This window comes from Abramis brama (genome assembly GCF_963993115.1).
Source record: "Abramis brama genome assembly, chromosome: 1".
NCBI lineage: Eukaryota > Metazoa > Chordata > Actinopteri > Cypriniformes > Leuciscidae > Abramis > Abramis brama.
Window position 1 is genome coordinate 3234239 of NC_139963.1, and position 19096 is coordinate 3253334.

Consider the following 19096-nt stretch of genomic DNA (forward strand, 5'->3'; position numbering starts at 1 on the left):
GTTACATCACACCAACTGGCATCTTTGTAATGATCGGTGACAATAAAGGTTTACTTTCAAACTACTACTAAAGAGGAGCTTCAGAAAATGCATCTTCTACTTTCTCTACTCTAGCTACACAAACTAGTTGAAAGGCAGGGTGACAAACTGCATGCAGAGTCACTATCTCTTGCAGAGATCTGCTATTACATAATGAATGACTAAACTAGCCACTTTGGATGCCACCACACTTACCATTATCTAATTTAAACCTCAACACAAGATTGTTTGTAAGAGTGCACCATGCTCAAAGTGCTAGTAACAAACTAAGTGTATTATATAAGCTTACACCAACTAGGGATAAATTATCTATTTAATAAAACAATCATACATTGCAAATTTTGGATATAAATCAAAGGTGCAAAAAAAACAACTTATTTTACTAACACTTTTGATTTTACTCCTGATATCATCGACAAAATGGTGTACATCAGTGTCCTTGGCAATGAAGGTGCCATCAAAATAGGGTTCCTCTGATCTTGATAGAATAAGAAAAAATATATGTTCAGTGTCAGACATTATATGCTCTGTTAATTTTACATTAAGTAAAACAACTACAAGTGTCACGCTTATAGCTAACTTGCTTAATTACAGTAAGGTCAGGTGTCATCTTACCAAATGAGTGTTGAGAGCAGTTTGATTGGGTAACTGTGGGAACCTCCTCAGATGACTCAAAATGAGTAGTGCTCTCACTGCCAACAACGGAAACAAATTACAGGCATTAGGAATTACAAGCATTACAGTGAAGTCAATAACATAGGTAACACATCAACCACCATGTTGTGTTTCTGATGGTACAGTTTAACATACAGTATTCAAAGGAAAATTATTAAAAACCAGAAACAGAAATCCTTTTAAGTTTAACCATGGAAAAAAATAAAGGATAAAGCTGTGCACTGGAAGCCCCACAGTTTGGTGGTCTATGTTTCAAAAGTGACACAAAACCATATTTATGTTACCTAACAAATAGCAAGCTGAATTCTGTATACAATGGGCACAGTTATACTTAGTTAAGAAAGATTGGGTGGGTAATCACAAATAATCCTGGAAGACATGGACTACCTGTAGCTGAAGCACGTTTTCGTGTCTCTCCACTTCTGCTTCTTTTTAGCAGTGGACGTCCTTCAGCATCTCTCTCCACCCATCGGACATTAAATTTACTGCCTTTAGCAGATGTTGCTTTGCCCTTCGCTTCCTTTGCCTTGCATGACAGAAAGTGAGCATCGTATGATAACACTGAAATACAGCCAACTCTTGAGCAGTTCATTCAAATTTTGCACTCTAATTCCCACTCTTTAGTATTATTACCAATACTGTAAGATCACTGTCTCAAAAAATAAAATAAAAAAAATACTCACTTTGGTTTGAGCAAGAAGCATGTCTGCAATGAAAATAGCATCATCTGCTCTCCCTCTGTCTTGCTGAGCAGCCATTTCAAAGATACTATACTGGAAAGGAAGATAAAAACACGGTCAGACAAAAAGAATTGAGGACAGAGTATAGACTATATAAAACTACATTTTTAAAAATGTTTTGGACAGTGAGAGATAGAGTAAGGTGAAAGAAAAATAAAGAATAGAGTAACAATACTTACTTGAAGACAGTGAAGCTTTACAAGAAAGAAATTGAGAGAGAGAGAGAGAGAGAGAGAGAGAAATAGAAATAGATAGAGTGTGTGTGAGAGAGAGAGAGAGAGAGAGAGAGAGAGAGAGATAGAAATAGATAGAGTGTGTGTGAGAGAGAGAGAGAGAGAGAGAGAGAGAGAGAGAGAGAGAGAGTGTGTGAGAGAGAGGCAGTAAGAGGAGTATAGGAGTGGCTCTTTCTTATGAAGAGATACAGGTAGCGGTAACAGGGAAGGATGGTAGGTAAAAACAGGAGCTGTTGGACAAAGGAAAACAAAAACATAGTTAATTCTCTTGCAGCAAGGCTTCCTGGATTTGTATGGTTACCGTAGTAAAACCATTGTTAATTTTTTTAAAGACTGCCACTGTTGTACCCCAATAGGTAAAACTTTTTGCACGTTTCATTCTGACAGATTTATTAACAACAATTACAGAACATAACACAATCCATTTTAACTTTAACGATCAATCAAAATAAATTTAATTGCACAAACTAGCAAAATTATAGTAAATGTTACATGTTACATGCTAGTTTTCAAGAGTTTGGGGTTGGTAAGATGTTTAATGTTGGAAGAAGTCTAATCTGCTTACCAAGGCTGCATTTATTTGATCAAAAATACAGTAAATCTTTTGTAAAAACAAATATTGTGAAATATTATTGCAATTTAAAACAATATGTTAAAATGTAATTTATTCCTGTGATCAAAGCTGAGTTTTCAGCATCATAATTATTAGGTGGGTTTGGGTTCGATTTGGGTGCGATTTGGGTTCGCGCGCTCACAAGGTTTGCGAAAAGTAAAGGCTACAGGCTAAAACACTCGAGGTTAGAGCCAGGGCAGACGACAGGATGAAGCGTGCAAAGAAAAGTAGTGTGTGGGACCATTTATGTTAGCACTACCTCAACCTAAAGCGGCGTCTCTTCGGAGCTGTCATTTTCTTAAATGAGCCACGGCAATGTTTCAAATGAGCTTCTAACGCTAGACAAGATAGATAGATAGATAGATAGATAGATAGATAGATAGATAGACCTTTATTGTCCCCTGGGGGAAATTCTTTTTCACAAACACTGTCAGATACAAACAACATGGACAAATACACACACAACACATCTGCAGATGGTGAGGAGCAGGATTAGCGCTTAAAACCGTTAAGAGCAACGATGGCTGAAGGGACAAAGCTTTTACTGGGCAGAAGTGGCTGTGGAGGGGATGATCTGGGTCTCTGCTGACAGACCGGGCCATGCGTGTGATGGCTTTATTGTTTTGGTGGCCGAGGTCTATAATAGGCAGGCTGATGATTTTGGATGCAATGTAGGTGACCTTGGTGAGTTTATGAGAATGTAGGAGACCTTGGTGACAAACGCCTTTATTTTCAACACGATCACCTTGTGCCCAAACCATTTCAAAACTAAGGAGCCATTTGTCCTCCGATTACATACAAGCTCCTCGGCGCCGCGTTTGCGGGACTCATGTTTCGCGCTATAGGGGATTTAAAAAAAGTGGGTGTGTGTGTGTGTGTGTGTGAGCGGGAGGCAGAGCGGCAGAGAGATGCGACAGAGTTGCGATATTGCAGGCGCGGCTCGTATTTCAAATAGCGTAGCATATTTTAAACTAATCGGTTAACCGGTTTCAACCGGCTAATGAGGCTCGGTGGTCGGTTAAGAAATTTTTTAGTTTTCGCCATCCCTAGTGTGGATAGATCCTTTAGAATAGATAGGCCTACAACATCAGTATCGATATTTCAGGATCGAAATCCGCGCATATATCATCATCAATCAAGGTTTATCTAAAGTTACTTCCCATCGACCATAACAACTTTTTTATAAACGTAATATAACCTAATATGCAGTCACTGCAACTTTCTGTGATTAATTAATTAGCCAATTAATATCAATTTCTATTAACGTTATTGACCACGGTAACGTTAACACTAACAGCACCATAGATTAAAAAGCTCCATAGTCCACACACACAAATATAACGATAGGCTACAGCAACGTTAGATTTTCTTAAATTACAGAACCATAATAAAAAAATATGGCTTTGACCGATCTGAACGATGCGGGAATTTTGGAGAATGCAATATATCGCTTCTCTATTTGGTCCGTGGGGAGTTGTTGGCATTGAGGAAATTATCGCCCCCTGCTGGTACTCACCCTTCATTCATGCGTGTCATTGTCACGCTTAGAGGAGTCAAAGCGTGACACTGACACGCATCAGCTAGTGGACCAGCGTGTGTATTACACGCTTTAGCGTGATACCGGGTTGCTGTGTGCGCGCGCATGTGAGAGACGCATGAGTGACAGAGACGGAGGGAGAGCAGGGAAAGGAAAGCGGCTGTACGAATACGCTGCGTGTTTTAAATAGCGTTAAAAAATGAAAGACCTTGACAAAGACGAAAACTAAAGACATTTACTCTATAATTTTATTTTTATTTTAGTTCGTTTTGCCAAACACACATTACAGTTTTAGTTAGTTATCGTTTTTTTAGTAATGCCTCGTTTTTATTTTTATTTCATTTAACGACAATGTTTTTTCCCACCTAGTTTTCGTTTTTTCGTTCGTTTTCGTTAACGATTATAACCTTGCTCCGAAAACGACTGATTGGATTTGAATACGAATCCATCACACACATCATTTAAAGGTGTACTCTCATTCCTAGATGTACAACATTCTTCCCATACAGCAGGATCTTTCAGGAGTGCTGTTAATGTGTCTTTTATGGGAATATATTGGGCATGTCTCTCCTTTCTGTTTTCATCAATCCCCAAAAAATGCATTTTGGATGCACATATGGAAAGTTTTCCTCAAAGTACTGTTTTCTCTTGTACTTTGTGGAAAGAGCAAAGCTGCATGATCCATGAATATCCATGTCCATAGGGTTTTCAAAGCATCTTCAATTTCTATCTCAGAGAGTTTAGTTTTTGCTTGAAGAGATACTTTAAGTTGATTCTTTGTGTACTGCTGGCACACTCTCCACTAAGCTTATTTATCTCTTCTACGATTAACTGTACTGTTGAGGAAGGGATCAGGTGCTTTGCCTGCAACTTCATGAAAAACATGGACAGATTTCTCATGTATAAATTTTTCATTTGTGCAGGGTCCAGCATATCCTCCTCATGCCCATCGTCATCTGCCCCTTCACCTGAGTGGCTTTCAGTAACAGAGAACTGAGACTCACTAGGAACTGAAGGAAGACAGTATGCACCAGAGACATGCAAAGCTGTAGAGTATTTGTGCTTTCTAGATAGGTGGGACGTGAAAATGATCGATCACAGTTTTTGAAGGGGCAATGCACCTGCTCTCTTTTTGAAATGGGAAATTTAAGGTGACCCAAAAGATCTGAAACTATAATAATAATAAGCATATGGTGATTTTTCTTAAGTATTTAAAATACTCTAAATACACTCCCTCAAAATATTTTGTTACAAACTACATTTTATTTTTTCCACACCTGCAAAATACAAATTACAAAATACACTAAAGTAATTAAATACGTATTTAAAATACATTTAATTGAAATACTGCCCATGTCTGCTCACAGGAGTGTGTGTTGTTGAGTCTGACTGCAGCGATGAGGGACATGATGGACGGCAGAGACAGGTGAAGGTGGGAACGGTGGTCAGCTGATTCACCAGAATAAACACACAGAATGAGAACCGCTGTGTTGAGATGGCAGTGAGATGTGGGGTTCACCGCCTGGAAATATGTGATTGCTAGAACAATATGTTTGAATAAAGCTTTGTTTGGTGTGTTGTTGACTTGTACATGCATTTGTTTATTGTGATGGTCACTTTTACTCATTTATTCATGTTTCTTATTGTCAGTAAATAAAATATAATTATTTCATTAATATATGCATTAATTCATTGCTAGACTGAACATTGAGATGTGTTCACTGCATTTATTTAGTGTGTATTTATGCATATCTATGTCACATGACAAAACAAATGACATTTTGTTTCTTTTACTGAAATATATAATTTTCAGTTAAAAAAGTAATATAATTAAGTATTGGTCAGCATTTATCATTATAATTGTGTGTAAGTGTTGGGGTGGGCTAGCAATGCAATTCTTTCTGGGGTAATCTTTATTTTTAAGGAGGGATATTTACATTTTTGGAGTATAAAATCAGCAGTTTTCTCCAAAGGCGAGATCTTGGAGCAGCCGCCCGTCTCCTCTGTGCAGACATTACACACATTACACACGCTGAGGAGAACTGCTCTAGGCTGTCGAGTTACTGATGTGATAAAGTGTTATTGCACCTGTCACTCATAAATGGAAGCTTTAGCTAAGTTCTGCCAGGAAGACTCAATCACTACGTCACTTATTACCTTCATCTCTATCCAATCACGTCTTCATACTTTCTGTATAAAAGATGGTACTTACTCATGTTTGAGTTCGCAGATGCCGACGCGACATCATGTCCATACCTTCTAGGGGGGTCGGCTGCGCCCCTGCCTTCGTCTCCAGGCAGGAGATGCAGATCCGCTACCCTCGGATTACGAGCTATGGACGGGGCCTACGCCAAAGAACTTTACAATGCTTGCCGGGCTGCCAATAAATATATGCTTTGTTACATCACTTTATCTTCCGAGTCTTTCTGGTAGAACTTATAGTTACATACAAGATCAGGGAAAGATTCCAGTTCTTTAACAATGAACAATCATAATGACAATAAACTAAACAAAATAAGAAAACATAAATTTCATGGGTTTGCGTTTATCATAGTATGAGATTATATACACAGGGGGCACAATTACAAGGTTAAATATATTTGAATAATTGATCATAATACATAAAAAAAAGTTTATTATTTATAAACCTGATGGATGAAACGAGTTAAACATAAATGAGATTTAAGCCACTTTTGCTTGTGGGTGAAACATTTTGCATATAAAATAAAGAAATTAACAACATATTCAAGAGATGACGATTTGGGGTTTTTATAATAAAAAATAACATCTTTAAGGATAAAACTGTGGGTCACATTATAGGGTTAAAATATAAGAACTTAAATCAACCCTAAATGTATTGGTTAAACTACAATCACAAAATAAATGGGCACTTGATTCTTCAACAAAACCACAAAATGAGCAAGTTTCATCAATATCAGGATATTTACAGATAGATTAATTAAAGCTGTCGCTCATATCTTTTAAGTTGTTGTGCTTGTGATAACGTTGTAGGTCACATGATAACGTCAACATGGCGGATGATATACGGCTCATATTCATACTTAACGCGATCAGGCTATATAGTACCTACTCTTTTAGCGCTCGTTAAGCAAGTACTTATTGAAATTAAGGACCTACTCAGTGAATATGCGGTTTCGAACACAGCCAGGGTGTAGCAAACACACTCACAGTCCTTTTAAACAACAATTAGTTAGTCATGTGACAATCACCTGATTACGCATTGTAGAATAGTCACAAGAGAGAAGAAATTGTTTGATAAATATAGAGGACATATCTCACCAAAAAAATACACAACACAACATAATATAAAACAATATATATATATATATATATATATATATATATATATATATATATATATATACACACACACACACACACACACATATATAACAGATCAGAGTCACAAATGTATTCCAAAACATAGATTTTACAAAAAAAAATCTATAAATAATATTTTTTTATATAAGACATGTACAACTTCACATAAAATATAAATGAAATATACAAATCAGAATCAACAATATATTCCCAATTCCAAAACTCTTCTGTGGATCAGCTGATTTTTTTTTTTTTTTTAATTTATTTTATTTGATCAGGGACAATGCACAAACAACATTAGTCTAAAAAAGAAGAGATGTCATGTGCCAGGTTGTAGCAAAAAATGCTAATTTCCACCCGCAGTCCCTGGACAGGTTGATATTATAGCCTACTTACAAAAATTCATAAAATATATACAGAATAATAATACATGGAAGCATTACTTCACTCACATCATAAAAACCCTCCCCACTTCAGGAATCTATCACTCATTTACTCACAGTTTACATCATTCATATCACAGTCATTCAGTGGGTACAGATTTGCTTTGATAATAACCACTGTTTGGTCAGGCGTGTAAAAGTACCGTAGTTTGTGCATGAAATAATTTCGTTTGGAAGAGTGTTCCAAAGGCTCACTGCTTTATAAGAGAACGATTGTTGACCATATGTGGTTCTGCGTCTTGGAACGCTGCACTCTCCTCTGACTGTCGACCGTGTGACTCTAGAAATTTTCTCAGAATTTAGTGTGACAAATTTTCTCAAATTTCTCATCTGCGATGGTTTCTGCTCCTCTCATGATCATTTCACACTACGATATAACACATCCAGCAGAGTTTGGTGATCGACCTTTATCAGGGATGTTTGGTGATTGATCTTTATCAGGGATGTTTGGTGATCGACCTTCTTAATATACTCTGTAAAGTGGAACAGAAGAGAAAACAATCAGAGTTCAGTGGAACAAAGTGCAAATTATTATATTTCAATTACTGTTTTTTTTTTTTTTTTTTAAATAAGTTAAATTGAATTCCTGTAATCAGATTAATTACTGACAATACATGATCTTGGATAGATATTTGTGTTTTTAAATATAATAGATGTAAAGCATGAATCATGTTCATATGTGTGTGTGTGTGTGTGTGTGTGTGTCGGTGCGACTCCTATTGAGTCTCTGTAAAGGAGAAACTAATGAGTGTACGGCGTATGGAATAAACCACAGGGAGCAAATACAAATGTTATTTTGAGTTCAAACACAAACCTTTATACTCCAGCTATTTGTGTCTTCCGTCGACAACTGGCCGAGTTTCTAACTAACTTGCTTCCCTAAACTGACCAGTTTAAGCAGAAATTAACAGACAGACTTTCAGCAAATGTCCTTTAAATGCTTTAATAACGGCCGGGAGAGTCTTCGAGCAGTTCTCAGAGAAACTCTCCCAAGAAGAATCAAGGCCGGAGGATCTCAGACAAATTCCATTGAGACTCCCAGCGTAAAACACAGATACAACAGTTTTATAGAATCGAGGTATGGCATAAATGTCAGGCTGCATTACATAATTTCCCCATTATTTGATTGGTTCTTCATATGCAAACCCCTCTGTTACTAGGTAAAGCAAACTTTGTTTTAATGATGACTTCATTTGTTAATCACAAGATTCTAACAGACTGTCTAGTTTCATTTCCCAAACTATGTTATTTTTACACACATATGCACACACTCAAAGACACAAGTTTTCCATTGGTTTCGTACAGTACATCCTGTTCAGATGTTAGATGTTAAATAAGGTTAGATGTTAGAAACATGGTTACTTTAATATACAGTTTAAAATTTCTACGATAATGTATAAAGCTGTGACAGTGAGCTTTTGTTCTCTTTCCTCCTTTGTGTTAAACATTTCAATAACTTCACATTTTGTTCTCACAAACCCTGTGTTGCAATAAAGCTTAATGATAATTTCCTTTCACGAATGTTTGAAAGGTTTGTTCACATATCAGAGGTAAAAGAAGATCTCTTTAATATCTCAGTGATGTTTCCTCACCTCAGGTCACAGTTTGAGTCTCGTAGCTCGTCTCTGAGCCGCTGCTGTGAGTCTCCTATCTTATTGAGACTCAGCTCAAGCTCTTTTAGAAACTGCAGAGCTTTTGAGTTAGTCAAAGACTGAGTTAGAGAAGAAACATCTGTAATGCCACAGTTCCGTAGACTAGAAAGACACAAACAGAGGAAGAGAGATTATCTTACAAACAAATCATGAATGTGAAGAATTTTACACAAATATAATGTGAACTCACACTGGAAAAAAGGCCTCTCCAAAAATAAGCAAAAAAAAATTAATACAAGATATTTTTGCTTGTAATAAGCAAAAAAATCTGCCAATGGAACAAGTGAAAATTCTCTTGGTAAGATTTCTTGAAATAAGACATTGTATTTAAGCCTTACAAGATATGAGTGATCTTGAAATTAGCTGGGAAAACTCATTTTTAGCTATATTTTACTAGTATTTGTCATGTTTTGTGTCTCATAATAAGCTTGTCATGCTCAAAAATAGTATTTTCCCCTCAAAAGTAGCATTTTTTTTTTTCGGTCATCCTGTTTGTTTCAAGTGTATTTAACTAATTTTTAGTTCTATAATTGTTACACTGTTCTAGATTTAAGTCACCACCAACTTGAAATAAGATTGGAAACTGGCATTTTGAGACAAAATGTCTTGAAGTTAGCATTCCTGACTCGTATTAGGCAGTGCTCTTTTGCCATAATAAGCCATAATTTACCATCCTGTCATTATCTCAAGTGTATTTACCTTATTGTAAGCTCAACAAAAATAATACTGTTCTAGATTCAAGACATTTTACCTACTAGATTCAAGACATTAACTACTGTTTACTAGACAGAAAAAGTGAAAAATAGACTTGCATTTAACCATTGTTTTTATTTAAACAGCAAAAAGTCCCAGAGGACTGCATAAAAGGGAAACAGCTTCATTTTTCTCAACATTTTGGCTCACAGTATGGAACTGCAATATGAAAACATAGTAGAACATTTTATAGATTATAAATGTAAGATCCCTTAACCCTACTCCACCTAAACATAGCCATTTTTATAGACAATATTAAAAGGATAAAAAGTAATGGACATGTGTAACGTTAGGGAAATGGCAGTTTTATTAACAATATAGCATTAAATGATAGTTTGAGCCACTAATCCTACCCCTAAACCTAACCATTTCTTAAAACTACTGTACGTAAGGTTAGGCTACAATTATAAAGAAAGACAACAGACATAACGTTACAAGTTTAATCACAATAATTTATTTAGTGAGAAAATGTCAAAACCGGTACCAAAAGTCGTTCACATGACGATGTGTCGCAGTCCTCTCTGGCAGTGCAGTATAATAGTTTTGTAACGTTATAGAGCAGAATTTAAATTCTTAATCCATGAAAATGTTAATCCGGTTTCGGTTCGCTGTTCGCTCTGTAAAGGCGCGCGCGCTTCTCTGTTTCAAATGTAGAACACAAACTTAAACACGGCATGTTGCAATCTGTGACGAAGCATGCGAGAGCCAATGAGCGTTTGATATCGCTGCCGTAAAACATGTCGTAACGCTTCAGGCGCAATTTTTGAATTTGAATTCAATCGAGCGCGGGATGCTGGGATTTGACGTTTACGGTCTCTGCTGAGAGAAATGATGAAGATCGCTGGATAAAGGGCTGAATTTGGATCTGTTTCTTGCAAACAACACATGGATTCTAAAGATTTGGATTACACCAATCTAATAAAATGGATGTCTTTTGTGAATTTATGTTGTGTTTTTTTGTGTCTCACGCGGTAAATAAACCAAATATTACAAAATGGTTAAACGATAAAAAAGGTATTTTTAAGGTTTTAAAGTGTATTCTTGTTTAACACCATGTAGGCTATTAATCCTCCTAAACGAGATTGCAGCAGAAGCACGAACAGAGCTGTTATTATTTATGAGTAACGTTAAACTATTAATAAATGTGACTGAAAATTTAATTAATAAGACAATTGAATGCAATAGAGTAAAAACATTAATGCCACGATTTTAAGTTAAATAGGAATATGTACAAATTTGTACGTCGGTAAAGCTGTTTATACGTAAATAAATTAAGTTTTTTTGCTGTCTATATGTAAATATTATACATACTCACTGTACTGCATTGTGAGTTGTGAGTTTGGCATGTTGACCTACAGTTTTCAATAAAGCAGATTTGTTGTCTCAATTCAAGTCAAGTCTATTTCTTGAAATAAGACGATTCATCTTTTACAATTAACACAGCAGCTTAAAAACCTTATGACATGTCAAAAAAGCTTGTTTCATCTGAGATATGGCTCAAAACAAGATATTTTCAAGACAGATTCACTTAACAAGATATTCAAGATGCACTGTCTAAAAACAAGCTCCTTTATCTCACTTAAATCTTGGTCTTTAGGCAATTTTGTCTTATATTAAGTGTGATGAGATATTTTGACTAGTAATTAGAAAAATATACTTGGCAAGATTTTGAGTTTTTGCAGTGCAGACTCACTGTGAGATATTGAGAATAAAGTGTTTTAGTTTAAAAAACCCAGAAAGTGCACTGCTATAAACAATGAAACATAAGCCCTGCTGTCTTCAAATAAATAAACTTCAGTCACACTGTAACTGCTGTACAGTATAATGATACTAACTGTAGTTTCTCCAGCTTGAATTGTGGGTTCATCAGTAGATCACTGAGGTTTTTCACTCCTGAGTCTCCTAGTTTATTCCCGCTCAGGTCCAGCTCTCTCAGGTGTGACGGGTTTGATTTCAGAGCTGAAGTCACATCAGAACAACCTTCATCTGTCATATCACAGTAGCTTAAACTACATTAGCAGAGAGAGAGAAGAAAATAAGACAGAAGAAAAGAAAACTCTTTATTCTGTAAAGTCACATCATCTTCATAAGCAAATAAAACAGAGAGAGGAAGAGAGATCTTCATCTTTATTTCACCAGATCACAAAATACTAAGTTTGCACAAATACAGTGTTAAAGTGTTTTAGTTTAAACTGTTGAAGTGATTTTAAGCATTTTGATTCTTGTATGTGAATGTGACTGACCTCAATCTCTCCAGTTTACAGTGTGAATCCTTCAGTACGGCACATAAGTGCTTCACTCCAGAGTCTCCTAGTGTATTCCAGCTCAGGTCCAGCTCTCTCAGGTGTGACGGGTTTGATTTCAGAGCTGAAGTCAGGATGAGACTCTGTTCCTCTGTAATACTGCATCTATTCAGACTGAAGACGGAAAGAGAAAATGACTCAGATCTATGATGATCAACTAACGTGTTCATCTTCATCCAGCAGACTTTTGCTGACAAATAAACAGGGATATCAAGGTAAAGGTAACATGGAGAAAGACACACATTGTTCATTTAAATATACTACCAACACTGTAACAATACAAAGGTTGAAATTGTTGATGTATTCATGTTTACACATTCATTTCATTTCATTTTTAAAGGGTCATGAAACCCCAAAACACATTTTTTGATGACGTGACGCGTGACCTTTCCATGTGATGATGTAATACGTGGCACATCTCAGAGATGGTAAAAGACTGGCATTTGTGGTTAAAAAGTATATATATATATATATATATATATATATATGTGTGTGTGTATGTATATATATTAGGGCTGTCAATCGATTAAATTTTTTAATCGCGATTAATCGCATATTGTCATGAGTTAACTCGCGATTAATCGCATTTAATCGCACATTTTTTTTAATTGTTCTAAATGTACCTTAAATTAATACTTTTCAAGTTTGTAATACTCTAATCAATGTGGGCATGGATAAATATGGATGCTTTATGCAAATGTATGTTTATTATTGAAACCATAGTCAATATAGAGCATAAGGACGAGACATGTTTCAAAGGTCACAGATGTTTTTCAAAGAACTTGTTCATGTCTATTAGACACATAGAAAGAACAAAAAAATGCCAGGTTACCATTACTTCTCTTTCTTTGCACTGAGCAATTTACTAACACAAACATGTTTAGATTTTTGCATGACAGGGCAGCTCTTCTGAAAATACCAAATGTACATTTATTATTTATTAGCCTATTACAGTGTAGTTTGTCTCTCTCTGTGCCCATTTTGATGAAGCTAAATTCTCAATAAAACTGTTTTCATTGGTATATTTTACTGTTTCTGTTGTCAAACAACGGAATGAATTTGAAATGGTGACTGAAACGCGACCCATTAAGACATAACCAGCTCTCCCTTCCAAGACGTTAATCTGCACAAAAATTCTGATAATCGAGCCGTCGTCTGGTGAAATCAAATTCACATAAGATAAAGACAATATCTGTGCTCTGATTTCGGCTATACTTGTAAAAATAGAGAAGCAACATAATATCTGTGCTTATCTGAGTTAAAGCGCTGCTCCTCCGCGCGAGACGCAGAGAGAGAGAGAGGTGTGCGCGCGTGCTGAGAGAGCAGTACCGGCGGTACCGGTAGATTCTCAGAAACTAAATAAGGTTGGGCGCTTTGTTGAAGGGAAAAAAAATCGCTAAAGGGGTCTGCAATGTCGCTAAGTTAGCAACACTGTATCTCCATTTCTCCAACTAGGGGTTGGGCCACGGGTCAAACAGAAAATACGCGCTGCGTTAATCGCACGTTAAATAAATTAGTGCCGTTAATATGATTTTGCGTTAACGCGTTATTAACGCGCTAACTTTGACAGCCCTAATATATATATATATATATATACCCCCTTTTTTTGAATATGTTGGGAAGTTGACCTTCCCAGACAATCCTGTGTAAACTTAGTGTCCACGTTTTTTGCTGCAAATGACTGGGCAGTAGTTCTTGGACCGTCACTCACAGCTATTAGTTAATGTGTTTTTATTGTTGTTGTTTTTTCCTTCATTGTTACTATGTTGTTTGTCGTTTATTTTTGTTGATTCTTGGTGTTTATTGTTTTTGTATTTTTTTTCTTTGTATGTGAAGGGGAACTTTGTTTGTTCTTATTTCATGTTCAAACTTTAATAAAGAGATTGATGGAAAAAAAAGTATATACTGTATATATAAGGGGTGACCCCGAATAGTCGAAGATTCGATGCTTCGATTGGAGGAGCCTGATTCGACTACCGATCTCACGGTCGAATCTTCGCAGAGGTGTTATGAAACGAGGATCATGCCACTTTGGCTTTATGAGGGCGCTCAATGTCTGATTTCACATAGAACTACCGGTTTTCTGTCAATACGTTAATATTCAGCCTATTATGATAATGCTGTATATAAAAATGTGCAAAGAAAGAAGCTTTTAATAAATATTTTTTAACGTGCGTGAATAAATCCAAACGCCCCGTGACAGATTTAAGTTTCAATCCGTGACCGACAGAGGAGCGTCTTGGCGGCAAGGATTTAAATCTTTAACAATGTCTGGGATAAGAAAATCTAAAGTGTGGATGTACACCATCAGAAAGGATATTCTCCAAGGCTGGATTTAGCATCAGGAAAACCATGATCGCACTTCTGCCGGCCAACGTTAACAAGTTGGTTTTCCACGGGACATTCTAAAATGCTTGACGTGAAAAAAGCTTTTAAAACGCTTAAAAGGCACTTTAACGTGGCTTAATGTACACAGTACACACTTTATTAAGAAACCATACTATGATAAGCAGATGAACCCAGAATATGAACGCAATGCGTTCCTCCTATAGTAAAGCGTTATCTTTACATAATTTGATATTTTAATTGAACTATTTTAGGAGATTAAGTCGTTAAACGTTTTTCACGTTAAGTGTTTTAGAATGTATTTTATCCGCGCGCACAATTTGAAAAGACTCCAACGGACACAGACAGAGTGAAAGACTGGGTTTGTTCTCTCGATCAGGTATAGGGTACAAGTGATTTCAAAACTTTTCAGCCGGTTCTAATTTGAGTTTTGGATCCTGTGAACATGTTTCGCTAAAAGACTGCCACTCCAGTTTAGCATTTATTGTTGTTTCTGCAGTTAAAAAGACAAAGTTGAAAATTCTGGCTACTATCGTTATTTTAATCATTTCTTTATTTTAATTTTATTTATTGATCGGTCAGGGTTATCAAATCTTACTATTTGTGGCTTGTGTTTTGAATATATGTTCCCCTGCACTTTAGGCATTTTGCGCACATTTGCTTCTCATCTTGTGACTTGATTCTGATTTATTTTGTTTTGTATTTTTATTTATTATAAAGGTATATTCTGTTCTAATTTAATTTAGTAAATTAATAATTATTTTTTCGGTGCATCGATGTTGTGCTGTACTTAGAGCCTGCTCGCACAGGTAATTTAGCCGATTTAATTTGATTTGCATGTGAAATGTCTGCAGTGTGGCCTTTCTGGAGTTATGTTATTTCTTAGTTTTATTGATCCAAAATGTTTTTATACATTTTTTTCTATATCTTTGTGTGATTTTCTGTACATTGCGGCTTTGAAATGTTAAAGCCCCGCCCCCAGCCCCACCCCCATACACATGATTCGACTATTAGTCGACTATAGGCAAGACTTGACGATTCTGATTCGACTATGAAAATCCATAGTCGGGGACACCCCTAGTATATATATAAACCAAAATACAGCTAATAGTCTTCTTGGCGTGCCTACTTTTGAAAGTCAACATTTAGATTATGTGAACTAAGTTAAATGCATTGTAAAGGCCTAGGTCACTCTGGAATAAATCACAACGTGTTTCATGATAAAAATGTGACTTTAGTTTACAGTCCGGAAAATACAGTAGGTTATAGTAAATTATTTCACGGACCCCCTGGCACTTGAGAACTGAAAGCCTCATAAGAAAGCCCTGTCGAGGCTCTTCCCCGGTGCGGGTCGTGTCGAGCCATTAGTCTGGGTGTTTGATGAGAAAAAGATGAAATGTAGTAGTTGCAATAAACGCGTTCAGAATCCGTACAACTGCAGCAGCGGAGGACTTTTATTCTGCTGAGCGGAGCTGAGGAAGAACTGATGACGGGACAGTTTGATCTTCGGCTGACAAATCAGAGGACAGGAGCGTTTCATTCCCGCCTACGTGTAGAAATCAGATATTCAAGCTGTTTATAAATGTTTCTACCTGAGAACGAAAAGTGAAAAATCAAGCTGAATACTTGTTTTTAGTTTTTCTGAAAAAATAAAAAGACGAAAAAGGAAGTGTTTTCTCGTTTTTCTACTTTCAATATTAAATCAAAAAACGAATGAACACACGACATGGTCCGTGTATCATCTGATCATTTCATTTCCTGTTTGGAATGGAATAACGAGAAATGAAAAGACGGATTGTTTATTCGGTGTTTCGTTTAGTTTAATAAACGGAAAATGAGATTTCGGCTCGATTTCTAATTTTTCGTTTGTGGTTTACAAATCGGTTTATGGCTTTGATATTTCGTTTGCACATGTGGGCGGCGCTGAAACGCCCCTTTCATCTGATTGGTCAAACCGCTTCGTCTTCAGTACAGCCAGAATAAGAGTCCGTACGGCACACTCACATCCCACTTTAAATTATGTTTTATTAACAAAGTTCGGGAGGATCAGGTTCAGATAATTAACCAAATTATGCACAGCTGGAGATTAATCAGTAATCAACTCAATGACAGAGTATAAATTCACAGCAGACCTATCTCTGTTCATTGAACGTTTGTCAGCATCCCTCCTCCACCCCATCTCCTCACTTCCAGTTCCATCTACACTTACCAACTGGGGGAGTACTTTGGGTTCGGGCCTAACTCCCCCCGGACAGCACGCCAAATACGCATAAACTTATTGTATTAATTATATGTAGATGTGAACTCGTGAACCCCCTGTGAGCAATAGGGGAAACCCAGAAAGTGCACTGCTATAAACAATGAAACATAAGGCCTGCTGTCTTCAAATAAATAAACTTCAGTCACACTGTAATTGCTGTACAGTATAATGATACTAACTGTAGTTTCTCCAGCTTGAGTTGTGGGTTCATCAGTAGATCACTGAGGTTTTTCACTCCTGAGTCTCCTAGTTTATTCCCGCTCAGGTCCAGCTCTCTCAGGTGTGACGGGTTTGATTTCAGAGCTGAAGTCACATCAGAACAACCTTCATCTGTCATATCACAGCCTCTTAAACTACATTAGCAGAGAGAGAAGAAAATAAGACAGAAGAAAAGAAAACTCTTTATTCTGTAAAGTCACATCATCTTCATAAGCAAATAAAACAGAGAGAGGAAGAGAGATCTTCATCTTTATTTCACCAGATCACAAAATACTAAGTTTGCACAAATACAGTGTTAAAGTGTTTTAGTTTAAACTGTTGAAGTGATTTTAAGCATTTTGATTCTTGTATGTGAATGTGACTGACCTCAATCTCTCCAGTTTACAGTGTGAATCCTTCAGTACGGCATATAAGCGCTTCACTCCAGAGTCTCCTAGTGTATTCCAGCTCAGGTCCAGCTCTCTCAGGTGTGACGGGTTTGATTTCAGAGCTGAAGTCAGGATGAGACTCTGTTCCTCTGTAATACTGCATCTATTCAGACTGAAGACGGAAAGAGAAAATGACTCAGATCTATGATGATCAACTAACGTGTTCATCTTCATCCAGCAGACTTTTGCTGACAAATAAACAGGGATATCAAGGTAAAGGTAACATGGAGAAAGACTACACATTGTTCATTTAAATATTCTACCAACACTGTAACAATAAAAAGGTTGAAATTGTTGATGTATTTATGTTAGTTTACACATTCATTTCATATAATCTTTAAGGTTCTTTCATGTCAATGTTACCCTTGGTTTGCTCACTGGGTCAAATGTGTTTATGTCGGTTGTTTTCAGACACATTGTCTACTTGCTAAAACTTTACAGTAAGGTTTCATTTGTTAACATTAACTACATTAGTTAACATGAACCAATGATGGACAATACTATACAGCATTTAATAACCTTAAGTTTAAACATTTACTAATACATTTTTAAATACAAAAGTTTTCTGTTAACATTAGTAAATCCCCTGTGAACTAACATGAACAAAGAATAACTGTATAAACTAACATGATCAGATTAAGGAATAAAAGTATTTCCTTAAGCAGAAGACAATCAAACAAGTTTTGTAAAAGGTAGTTAATCTGCTTTAGTGCTGCACCGTGAGGCAGTGTCAGTGTATTTTATGGATGGCTCAGCTAAACAGGCCAATAAGAGACTATTAACTACTATTATTGCTTTTAATTATACTAATGTCTAATTAAAATGTCTACAAATGTATAAAACTGATCAGAGATCAGGTAAAACCCACAAACACTTCAATCTCAGTGAATCTGCATGATTCATGGGTTCACAGAGATCATCGCCCCCCAGTGGTGAACCATTGACATTTCCAAACGTTTTGAAACAGTTATGACGTAACGAAGCCTCGTTCACTGAAATCATGTGACTTTGGCAGTTTGATACACACTCCGAACCACTGATCCGAAACAAAAGATTCGTAAAGGTTTCACAGCTTCATGAAGCGTGTTTCGAAAGCGCCCATCACTAGCGTTCAGTCAACTTACCTTCAGTGGATCTTATTACAGGCAGATACTGATCACAGACTTTTAAAATGCACTTATTCGGTTTTTACAAGTTACAGTATATGTTGCACCAAAATTAGATATTTGTGAAATATAAAGATTAAATTGAAAGCAGTTATGAACAGTTCTGATCCTGATGTCTGAAAAAAAACATTGTTCTGCCACTACAGAAACTGATATAATTATTGACCCATGATCAAACTGTCTGTCTTAATCAAATATTTAAAGCTTGATATCACCTTTTTAATTTTGTGTTATTAACCTGTTAACCTTTGCCAGTGCGCCGGTGTTACGGATCAACTGGGGATCATGTTAACTGGGGACGTGCGCGTGCACGCAGATAATTTTACCTGGATTTCCAGCAGATGTTG

The 19096-nt window shown here is 36.4% G+C and overlaps 1 protein-coding gene and 2 long non-coding RNA genes across 3 annotated transcripts in view; all 3 read right to left on the reverse strand.

Annotated features, from left to right (window-relative positions):
- Nucleotides 1–19096, reverse strand: part of LOC311090940 (uncharacterized protein) — an 846260-nt gene that overhangs the window by 582900 nt on the left and 244264 nt on the right. Inside the window, exons 22-25 of the mRNA XM_084126585.1 lie at nucleotides 17522–17695; nucleotides 17116–17289; nucleotides 12271–12444; nucleotides 11863–12036 (exon numbers count right to left, since the gene is read on the reverse strand). Of these exons, the coding sequence (XP_083982711.1) occupies nucleotides 11863–12036; nucleotides 12271–12444; nucleotides 17116–17289; nucleotides 17522–17695 (696 nt within the window). The remainder of the gene's footprint in view (nucleotides 1–11862; nucleotides 12037–12270; nucleotides 12445–17115; nucleotides 17290–17521; nucleotides 17696–19096) is intronic.
- On the reverse strand, nucleotides 655–1598 carry LOC311091427. Its single transcript, XR_014608090.1, has 3 exons — nucleotides 1398–1598; nucleotides 1102–1240; nucleotides 655–731 (listed from the first exon to the last, which is right to left on the reverse strand). It is a non-coding gene; the product is annotated as an uncharacterized lncRNA (long non-coding RNA).
- Nucleotides 1803–5879, reverse strand: LOC311091478. Its single transcript, XR_014608102.1, has 3 exons — nucleotides 5775–5879; nucleotides 5203–5286; nucleotides 1803–1917 (listed from the first exon to the last, which is right to left on the reverse strand). It is a non-coding gene; the product is annotated as an uncharacterized lncRNA (long non-coding RNA).